This window comes from Strigops habroptila, chromosome Z (assembly GCF_004027225.2).
Source record: "Strigops habroptila isolate Jane chromosome Z, bStrHab1.2.pri, whole genome shotgun sequence".
In the NCBI taxonomy this organism is placed as follows: Eukaryota; Metazoa; Chordata; class Aves; order Psittaciformes; family Psittacidae; genus Strigops; species Strigops habroptila.
This window is the reverse complement of record NC_044302.2, coordinates 5,938,202-5,949,420: the sequence shown is the minus strand read 5'-3', so window position 1 is coordinate 5,949,420 and position 11,219 is coordinate 5,938,202. Positions and strand designations below refer to the sequence as shown.

General features: G+C 40.1%; 1 protein-coding gene across 1 annotated transcript; it reads right to left on the bottom strand.

Annotated features, from left to right (window-relative positions):
• Positions 1 to 1,402: 1,402 nt before the first annotated feature.
• MPHOSPH6 (M-phase phosphoprotein 6) lies at positions 1,403 to 10,630 on the bottom strand. The gene is made up of 5 exons (XM_030512113.1): positions 10,309 to 10,630; positions 6,263 to 6,375; positions 4,634 to 4,724; positions 3,533 to 3,630; positions 1,403 to 3,031 (listed from the first exon to the last, which is right to left on the bottom strand). Exons 1-5 carry the CDS (start codon positions 10,369 to 10,371, stop codon positions 2,887 to 2,889), a joined length of 510 nt encoding a protein of 169 aa, XP_030367973.1. The 5' UTR covers positions 10,372 to 10,630; the 3' UTR covers positions 1,403 to 2,886.
• Between the last annotated feature and the right edge of the window lie 589 nt (positions 10,631 to 11,219).

The window sequence follows — 11,219 nt, the reverse complement described above, 5'->3', positions numbered from 1 at the left end:
TCTAATACTAAGCAGAATTAAAGTAACAAAACCAGAAACATGAGCAAGAAAGATGAAGCTGTACAATGCTTCCATGTTTCCAACATGAACAGTTATTACAAGAAATAAACACTGTCAGCCTGTCAAAGAGAGGTGACAAAACTTAACCTGAGAAGAGACAATCTTAAACTTAACACTGTGTGAGCTGTCAGTGAGCACAAACTACAATGCACACTTTGCTTTGTTCGCTTTAATAAGTGCCTTGGTGTAACAGGCACAAACACTTCTGGTGTCTGATAACTCTTTACCCACTGAATTTTGCACATAGCCATTTTAACAAAAATGTTTACTACTTACCCAACTAGCTTTTGTTCTCAAAGAAGAAATGTTTTTCTTTTAGAAACAAGACTACGTGAGAAAGTTCTACAGCTTAGGAAGTTGCACATGAAAATGCATCTGCATTTGAGACTGTTTCACAGCCAAGAAAGCTTGAATTAATGTAGGTTCGCATGATGAATATTTCACCGCTAAACTTACGTCTCTGTCAAGAGTAGTTCAAGCACAGATTTTATACAGTAGAATGTTTCTACCCTGGCTAGGAAGCTACAGCCAGACTTAAAATACATACATATATATAAGATTGGAAATACAGATGGGTATTTCAGAAGATCCCATCATAAAATGGCTGCTTCTAACTCTGTGCACTTAAAACACATTTTAAAAGTCACGTAGAGATGATTCTTACTTTCATCTTGCTTATAATAATGCACTATGAATGGTGCTTTTAAAGGTGCATTGAATAACTCCCCATGAATAAGAGATTATGCTCAGAATTAGTAGTTGTCTCACTGCAGCACTTCAACAGCTCACCTAGCCACCAGCTAAACATGAATGCTGAGCACCCAGATTTGAAGACGATAAAGCAAAATCTATCATTTCTTCACGGTCAGTGTTGGGCATGTTTAGAAAACAGAAGAACCACCCTTCTCCCCTCATCCGAATTTCAAAATCACAGATTTTCTAGGAAGCTGGTTAGAGTTCACTCACACTCTTACCGACACGCCATGCCACTCACATTTCCAGCTCCTTTACATTACACCATTGGAACCTTCTCCAATCCACTGTCTCTCAAGGTATGCAATTGCAGTGACATCTCCTGGTTGCTGGTGGTTCACTAGAACACACTTTTCCCCCCCTCAACTATCAGCTATGCAGAAATTCTCTCTCCACTGAAAGTATGTGTCCATATAGAGGGGAATAATTTTCCTATTAATAAGCAGGAGTGAATAATAGGATACATTCTGAGTTTTTATTGGGATGATCAACAATAAATCACTTCTGAGCTCAAGTCACATCTTCCATGGGAAGAAAAATGTCTTGCCATCATTAACTTCTTTTCAGCTAGCAATAATATATGATCAGGTTTTAAGTAATTCAACCAGTAGTGTTTAATTAGCTCTGAAATGCATCTCAGATCATGAATCACACTTTCCACCTGCACGAGGTCCCCTGACTAAGTTAAAGGTGTATTTCACTTTGCATGCGTGATCCATCTTGAATATCTAATGAGGTGCTCGTGATATACAGGTAGTTCATATATCACAGGCAAAAACCAGCAGACACACAAAGTCTCCCTCTTTATAAAATAGAGTTTTACATCTTGCTTCACAGAGTTGTTATAGAAAGAAAAAAACCCAAAAAGCCTCTTGTACCTGTAACAGAATGGCCACTACTTGCTTCAATTTAAAAGAACTCCTCTTTCTCCAGAGAATCAGTATTAAGGATAAGTAACTCAGACATCTAGCTGGGGAAATGAAGTAATAGAAAGAAATATTTCCTGTTGAAAGGCAGGGTAGAGAGAATTGCTACAATTTTAGCCAAGACTACACTGACATTTTTCAGAGCACTGACTGATCAAACAGCAGGATGTTTTTGTCCTAACATTACTTCAGCTGGCTTCATCGCACGCTGAGCAGGAAGAGTCATGCAGTCAACTAATATTTAGGGACATCTGTGACCAGCATAAAATAGGATCTCTTATATCAGAACTTATTAAACATCATTTTTTACTTTAAATTAGCTAAACCACAAGCATTAAACACACACACACACACACAAACATCAGTTTTTATTCAGCTTTCAAATGTTTCTGAAGCCATTATTATGCTTTTACGACAAGACCTCGATAATTGTAAGACTGGATTTTTTTTTGCTGAAAAAGAGACAAGATTAGCAAACTTTTTGTTGAAGACAGAAATTAAGACTCACAATCTGCTCGTGTCAAACTGTAAATGTTGCCCAATATTTGGCTTGCTCTATGTATTTATTAAAAAAACCAAGTAGTTTTATTACAAGCCCTTCTATTTTTAAATGAGCTTTATAAAAAATAAACAAAATTGATTTTATCTCTGTTTTTTTCCCATCTTATTTTTAGCATAGAAAAAAACCCCCAAAAAAGAAAAAAACGTGTTTCTGGGGTCTTCTTTCAATTTGAAGACAGCAAAGGTTTCATTTTCATAATAAATAAAGCAGTCAAAGCTGAACTGCTGTAGTGGATTGGACAAAGCTGTACTCCAAATACTTTTTCAGATGTTATCATAAATTGTAAATAACGTTGCTCTCAATTGCATGTGACACTTGATCTAGTTATGCACAACATTTAAAAAATATGATGGGATTAGTGCACAGGAGAAGCTGCTGAGAGTGGTAAGTATGTATGACATCCATTATATACACATCTCCTCCGAAAAATGTTTATTCATGTGGATGGTAAAAGTTTCAATGAGAACTGACTCAGGTTTACAAAGCTATCCTTTATACTAAACAGCAAGTACTTCAAAAAATCTCAGTTTGTGGTACTGTATTCAGTAGATAATGTCTCTATTAACTCCAGTGGTGCAGCTGACATTAGTCCCGAGGTTTTAAGAACTTTTTCTTAGCTTTTCTGCTAGGCCTTATCTCAATATTCTCACAATCTTCTTCATCCACGAGTACACGCTGGTCTCTTTTTCTCATGAATTTCTTCCCTATTGTTCCCACTAACGTTTCATATCTGTGAAGTTAATAAAAAATGTACAGCTTTTACTAAAAACAGACAAAATTTCAATGGAGCAAATCGTAAATCTAATCACCAGCTTAAGTGGTGTAAAAAAGCTGGTCATCAGAATCTTAAGAAGCACAAGTACTACATGATCACTTACTATATTATTCATTTTGGTAATTTGGTTTTGTTAGTAATTTGGTTTTGTTAGTAATTTGGAACAAGGAGGAAATTAGCATGAAATACCTGAATAACAAAGGGCAGAAAACCCCTTTAAGATATTTTACCCCAAAAATATCTTATATGGGGTTGAAGATTCAGTGGATGGAGATTCCACTGAATACACGCCAAAACTCCTTGAAAATCAGTCCTGTAAAAGTACCGTACCTGCTGGTGGTTCTTCTGTTTTGTTTTGTTTGTTTGCTTGCTTTTTGGGTTTATTTTTCCCACGTATAATGCAGTAATATATCATATTCCTAGCTAATATTGATTATGTCATAAAATATAACTTACCTTCTGGCCATTTCTGCATCTGACACATCAGCCTCCATTTTATCATCCACTTCAATTTCTTCTTTCTTATTCATAGAGTTCATTTGGATCATTAACTTCTGAGAATGAAGAAAGAAATAGCTTAACCACACAAGAAATAGCTTGACACAATGGCAACTATGCTGAAATTCACTGGTAGAAGAAACGCATTAAAGATAAGAATCAAATTTAATAACTCTTTTGTTCCCACTCAGGCTAAAGCATACTGCTAGGAAAACTGAAGAAGAAAAGGCAACATGCCTGCCTGTTACTCTGCTGAGCTTAGAGTTTGCCTTTGGGAAAAGAGGCAACATAGAGACAGGGTATTCAGTACATTGTACTATTCAAACGTCCTAAAGGGGATGCCAGGCATCTTCAGGAGACCAGAGAATCAGATCATAATTAATTTTTCATTGTTATGTTAGCACACAGTCCTTGGTTTTGTTAAGAAGGAAAAATACCTGCAAGCATACACAGTAAAAACCATGTAGCAATAATGTGCAAAGTCACAGTGAGAGCAAGTTCAAAGTAACTAAAAACCCCCCAGTAATTCACCTTACATAGCCTTTTGCACATCTCAGTCTTTACACCTTCATCCTCTTGCTTCAGTTCAGTGGTAACATTTTTATTACTATCTCAGTGTAGTTCTACCAGCATGAATTATGCGAGGAAGAAATCAAAGAGTCTGTTGCTCAGAATTTTTACTTTGGAACTTTAAGCCCTTACTTACACACGTAAGTGCTGAATAAATGGGGTTGAAGATTAGATTCTAAATTAAATAGCAAAAGGATAAGTGAGCTATTGTTTTGGTGAGCAGCATGTGGGACAGTTTCCTCACCTCAGGGAAGGAAAATCCACAGGAGCCATGCAATTACTGACCATCGACACAAGGAGATAAAAAGCTTCTATTTACAAGATGCTGCATTGATCAACATTTTGGTTTGAATCATGGACTTCCTGTACACGGAGGGACTTATGGAAGGTGCTAAAAAGGCCAAACAGCATGCTGTTTTAAAACTCAAATCCCCATCCCCAAGAGCTTCAATCCTAATGTGAGACCACCTCAAAACATTTAAATGGTACCTCAATTTCTGGATTGAATCCTTTGAAGGACATCCTGCCATAAAGTAGTTCCTCACATAGCACAAAGCTTCGCTCTTCTACGATAAAGGACCTGCATGAAATGCCAAACCCAGCATTTTGTCAAACAGTGCACTTCAAAATAATCAAATTAAATGAATGCAAAAAGCATTTGCTGTCTTCCCCCCAATAAACAAAACCACAGTGTATTTTAAACCATCAGCTACTTTCTGAAGCTTAACTGCTCTGATAAATCTTCCAATACAAGGATCTTGGAGTGCAAAGGAATACTTCTGCCAGTAAAGCTGTGCCAGTTCCACAAGCAAAATTAACTCTCCTGACAAAAAGCGCTCTTTGCTGGTATGATTCCACCTACATGAATGCTTTTGCCAGAATAAAAATACCACATAAATATCACTCTCCAGGTGGCATTACTATACCAGCAAAAGCTTCTAATTAATTTTTCATTGTGATGTTAGACTTGGCATTACTGAGTCTGTCAGGATATAAAACACTGTGCAATTCTCTGTTCAGCAGAGAAAGACTTCCCCTTTCTCCCTCCTTTTTTCCTCTTTTGATGAGCATAGAGCAAGAAAAGAAACATGACCCTGAGGTGTTCATAACACACACGTTAGGTAAAAGTACTTCTGTGAATTGTTCCTTCCTTCTTTTCCTTACACACATATGCCTCTCTTCCCTCACCCTCTTCATCTCCCATGTAAAACAAACTCCTATGGGCACAGGAAGTTAGGTTAAAGTAATTAAGCCTCATTCTTCTACCTCAGGTAGGATCAGTTAAACATGTACCACGAACAGCAGAGATCCATCTAACCTGTCCAATGACTTCCAATGATGAAGACTCCAGCATCTCCTAAGGCAATCTACTGCAGTGCCTCAATAGCCTTACTGTTAGAAAAATTCTCCCAATGTACAGCTTGAACCTTCCTTGCTGCAACGGAAGCTCAAATACCTATTTTATCCATGACCTTATTCAACCACAGTTAGTTCCTTGGAGCCTAGCTTTTTAAAAATGATGTATGCTCTCCCTCGGCAGCATTTTTGTCCTCTTCTGAAAGGACAAAAATTGAGCAATTTTAAAAGTAGTTCTCTTGCTGTTTAAACCACCATTCTAAACAGCAGGAAGGGATGTTTTCTTCCTTATTAGTTAAGCCTTCCTTTATTTTTTGCCATGCTCTCTTCTATTTCAAAACAGGATTTGAAGTGAGCTGGACTAAAGAAAACAAAACTGTCCTGAATGGATGTAACCGTGGGACTGGAGCTGAATTTACTAACACAGGGTTTCAAACTTCCTTTTGCAAATGAAGGAAAAAAGCAGCAATGAATGAGTTGGTCCCTGCCTGAAAGAAACTAATTACATGCATCCAGAAGAATGTGCAAGTGAAAAAAAACAACACACACAAGAAATGAAAGTAGGTCAAACTTCACTAGGCAACCTTGAGAATGTCCCTGAAAGTAGGTAATAAAAAAAAGCTATAATGCCAGTCTGTCACTACTTTTGCTTCAATTAATTGGTTTAATAATATTGCTTTTACAGGAAAAAAAAATGTATATTCTATTCCCACTCCACAACAATCTAATGATGATAAGAAGTACAAAAGGGTACAAGCTTACTCTTTCGCCTTTTTAACTGGTACATCAAGATACCAGTGTTCTTCATTAATGACCTTCTTTTCTTCTTCTTCTAGTTCTTTTTTAGTTTGTGCATCCAAACCCCTTTGCATGAACTACAAAGACAGACACATAAACACACAGTTTCAATTTTTTGCATCACAAGTATGTTCAAACATCCAACAATTCCACAACAACAATTATCCATTACACAATATCTAGTAGTTGATAAAAAGTAAAGGTTTTCTTGTGATTTTTCTCTGGGTTTCCTCTAAGTTTGGGCAAACAGGTAATGGAAAAGTAAATAACTACTAGCACAGCTATCTGCTGGAAGTCCGCAGTCATCCACTGTACTTAGAGAGAAACAGACCTTTCCTGGTTAGTTTTGATTCTACAAGTTATTACAACTCTAACTTTGCTAAGAGATAACATACTGATGTTAGTTATTGCTGCATCAGACACCAACACCACTCATACAAATGGCACTGGAGCTCAGAGTTAGAGGTAGGTCATACCAGATTGCTCATTTTTTGGAAACATCTATACTTTCAACCATCTTCTTATTTTCTCCAATTTTATTAAATTAACTGGCTTGCATTTGTAGCTCTGAAGGCTGGAACCTGCCTTTGCAAGTGGAAAAAGAAACTGAGGCTATGAAAAGAAGTCTTCTGTATCGAGTTCTACTAAAGGAAGATGTTACCAGTTCTTAACTTCTCATTGATGACCTACCAAAGTACCAGTCAAGCAGTACGTGTAAGCATCTTAACTCACTGCAGAAACAGCTTGCCAAATTAGTTGAGACCAGTAACTTAGTTGAGGGTAAGACTGCTGTTTTCGCCTAATACAAAGATATTCCTGTAAATTGCCTCCTGTAAAAAGGTTGTCAGCGACCTTTGGCAGAGGATGGAAACAGGCAGATAGGAACGGTAACTTCTCTCACAGCTGCGAGTAAGAGAGGACATCTGTCACAGCCTATATAAAATTGCTGAGAGTGCAAAACTACTGACCTGTGTGAAACATCCTTTTTATTTCCAGTTGTCTCAAGTCAGGTGCCTGAATTGAGTGACAATTTAGGTATTAACAATGTTAACCAAACATGCTGAAAAGAGCAGACGTCTCCACAATTTTATGGTAATAACTCTTACATTCTCACATCCCTAGGAGCTGGGACCTCCCTTAAGGTCTATAGAAAGTGTCAGAAGTGTACATTTATACCAATGTAATTCCCAGCTAGAGGCAAGTCTACCAGTACAGTTTATATGCACTCCTGTACAAAAATTGCTCTGTGGATATCAAAGCATACCTGTATGTGCAGCACTGCAGAGGAATTCTACATCAGCTAATTTCACCCCTCTCATTTAGAGCAGCATCATTTTTTGTGTTTAGACAAGCCTGCAGGCTGACAGGTAACATGCCAGTGGGGAACACTAGGCTTGGACATAGTTCAGGTCCCAACTAAAACGGGCTTGGTTGGGGATAGATACCAAGAAGGCATCACAGAACACTTCCCTCCCACAAAAAAACACAAATGCATTGCTGACCTTATTTAAAATATAAAGGCAATATAGACCTGTAACATATGTATTACATATACCCCACACACCTTTTCAGTCTTTACAAAATGCCCCAGTAAACCAAACCAAACTCCAAGGTAAAAGCCAATACAAGGCTTTTGTGATTGTGAAATAGAAAATAAATATTTTCTATTTATATTTCTATTTGCATCCAATGTACAAGATCTTTAATGAAATAAAAATTGACTTTCATTTTCTCAGTCAATTCAAAATCCGTCAAAGCTTTCCAATTAAAATTACACTATTTTCTCAAGGAAAATAAGTGAATCTATCATGTGGAAAACCACACTGCTCAAGGAAATTGGTTAGCCAGTCAGAAAACTCAACAGAAGAAATTCTGCTACAAGCACCCAATTAAATAATCATTTCACATTACATTTTAAAGATTATGTTCACAAAGATTAGTACAGGAATAACTAGATATAAAGTATGTGATCACATTTATCTAAAATGTAAACACAAACGGATGGATTAAAAAATAGACCCATCATGGTCTACAGAGTATGTACATCAGTAACAGAGTGGTTATTTGGATCAAGTTTCCCCAAGCAATGGCACCTGAATCAAGTGGTGCAAGATCTAAAAGCATGAGCCATCCTTTAATATGAAGCAGTGAGCACATGTAGCCCAGTACTCAGCGCAAATGGTCTTCACAAGGCTACCACTGACCATGTATCGCCTTTGGGTTCCACTTCATCCGCCTGCTGAATTGTGATAATACATCTTATCAGCACCTGCGGAGGCAGCTGCTAAAGGATTAATTAAAACATTTGTAAACAGGAAGATCTGCAGAAGGGAAGTGCTAAATACAAGATCTGTGTATGACCTTTTCAAAACCTTTTCATCTCTTCAAAGCTGGTTACTACTGCCTGGACAGTAAACCTGCAAATGTCATGGCAGCACATTCACAAGCTGGTTCTCCACAGGCTTTTATGGAAGAAAATCTAAGAACTGGCTTTTGAAATCTCCAGGGGGGTTAATTAACTGGCAAACAACAGGAGCAGAAATTTCACTTTAAAAGAGTATTACAAAAAAATAAGAAAAAATAACGACGCTGCAATCCAGAAGTCTTGTTCTATCATACGCTGATGGCTAATTTAGCTCAACATCTACTCCCTTTTGACAGTGAGGCAAGCTGTGTTCCATTCCCTCTGTGCACAAGTTTTAGTCTTTCATTAGCAGCATCTGTTAATTGAGGTAAATATTCCACCAACTTACTGTAGCAGAGTATACTTTATGTGAAATATTGAACTGAAGTCAGCTGAACTCCTTTCAGACACTGTCTGAAATACAGTACCATATAAATATGTGGGGGAAAAATGGTTAAATGAAACACCACAAGCAAGAAGCCACAAAGGCCCTGTCATACTCAGTTACAAAAATTTAATGGATATTAACATTTTAAAAGAACTTAATGGCAACTCAACTTTTACTGGTTGTTTTCCAGCAATAAAGAACCATCAATCACAGGAGATTGTACTCTACTGAATTAAGGTGTTGTAGTACACAACATGAAGCAGAATCCATTAGCCAGTAAGTGGAGACTAATTTCACACTGGTTTTGACATGACAGTCACAAATCCAAGGGTAACAGGCACATCACAATGTTATGAATAGCCCTTGAGTTTATGAGTTGGGAAAGGCGGTTAACACTGCCATTCAGGCTGGGTATTTTATTAGCCAGCAACGTAAACAGACAAAAAATGGACATAGTAAAAGAAAATAAACCTTTTATCTTCCCTCAAGACTAAAAGCCCTCCCAAGTAAGGTAAACAACGTTAATATTTTAATTTCAACGTGTGTGCATGGCAGGGGAAGAATTCTTGTCATTCTTCCATTCACAATACACTCTATAGAGAAGCTGGGTGAAAGAAAAGCCTCTCAAATGGTGCCCTGAAGCTGGCTCTTGCGGGGCAAAGCTTCTGCTGCAAACATGAAGCCGCTTTCCTAGATCAAACCCTCCAGCACCCTGCATTGGTAACCGAGACCTCTGGCCAGCGTTTAAGCAGCCCGGAATTGGGTGACAGCCCTCTGAAATCGGCCAAGTTGGAGGGGAGCAGCCTGCACCGCAGACCTGAGTGAAAGGGCAAGCGAAGATACACACGGATGTGCTTTAAGGCGTGGTGATGGGAGGCAGGGAACAGGCCAGGACACACGCCGAAGACGCCTGACGCCAGGGCAGGGGCTGGCTCACGCCGCAGTCCCCGCCTCTCCCCGCCGCTCACAGCACGACTCGGGCCTGCCGCACGGAGCGGGCGCCGCCGCGGCCTAAGCACACGGTGCTGCCGGCAGCCTCATCCCTCTGCCCCCGCGGCCGCCTCACGGCTCCGGGCAGCTCCCCGGCAGCTCCCCGGCAGCAGGGACCCCACAGCCGGGCCCGGCCGCACTCCCCGCACCCCATCGCGGACCGGGCCCCGGGCCCTCTCTCCCCTCCCGCTCCGCTCCCGGGGCCCCGCCGCCGCTCCTCCGCCTCACCTTCATGCGCAGCAGGTTCCTGGACAGCTTCGTTTTCGCCTCCCCGGTCATCGCGGCAGGCATTGCCCACAGGCCGCACTGGATCCCCGCGCTCGCGTAACGCCGAGGCCGCGTATACCGGAAGGAGAGCGGGAGGAGGAGGAGGCGGTGGCTCGGCTCCACCCTCCGCGTCCGGCCGCGGTGACAGGGCCCGGCGCACGCCCCAGAGAAGAAGCGCGGCGAGGAGGGATACAGGGTGCAGGGGGAGTGTGTAAAAACAGCGTTAACCCCCCCTCTCAAATTTCCTTTGCGGAGCTGGTTATGTGGGGTGAGGGGGAACGGGTGTGTGAGCAGGAGATAAATCTGACTCAGTATGAAATGTCAGCTCAGTAGGGGAACCTGAGATTTATCGACACTTGTGCGTTCTGTAGTGCTGCAGGGTTACGGTTTCGGCCATAATATTCTGATATTTCAAAGAGAGAAGAAAAGAGAGTGTAAAATCTACCTCATACTGGCATTTGGAGACTGCTTCACTTCTTTAGCTTTCATTTTTAAAATGGGCACTTGGAAAAAGAAAAATCGCGAAACGGTCAAATATGATTAAAACTAGAAAGCATATAAATTCAAAGATGCTGCAAAAAGCTTCAAAGCTTTGTTAGTCCTGAACCGTGATCTTTGAATCAAATCTTGGCAGCACTGTCTTTGGGCTGCCAGGCTGGGATCTAGTAGCTGAGGAGGAAATCCTGCTAGGAAATTGCCAGCCGACTCCCAGTCACAAGCAGGTACCACAATTTCTGTATATATCCCCATAAATCCGATTTCTGATGCCTGTTTTGACATTCAGCACATAAACCAGGCGATAAAGCAATAAGAGTGAGGGTTCAGTGTTCAAAACTTTAATGAACTGGTGTGCTCCAAAAGACAATACAGGG

Excerpts from the sequence above, each read along its gene's own strand:
- MPHOSPH6 (XM_030512113.1), bottom strand. The coding sequence starts at position 10,371 with ATGCCTGCCGCGATGACCGGGGAGGCGAAAACGAAGCTGTCCAGGAAC. Across the intron at positions 4,725-6,262 it reads CCAGTTAAAAAGGCGAAAGA|GTCCTTTATCGTAGAAGAGC; the intron begins GTAAGCTTGTAC and ends CATTTCATGCAG. Across the intron at positions 3,032-3,532 it reads GATGCAGAAATGGCCAGAAG|ATATGAAACGTTAGTGGGAA; the intron begins GTAAGTTATATT and ends TTAACTTCACAG.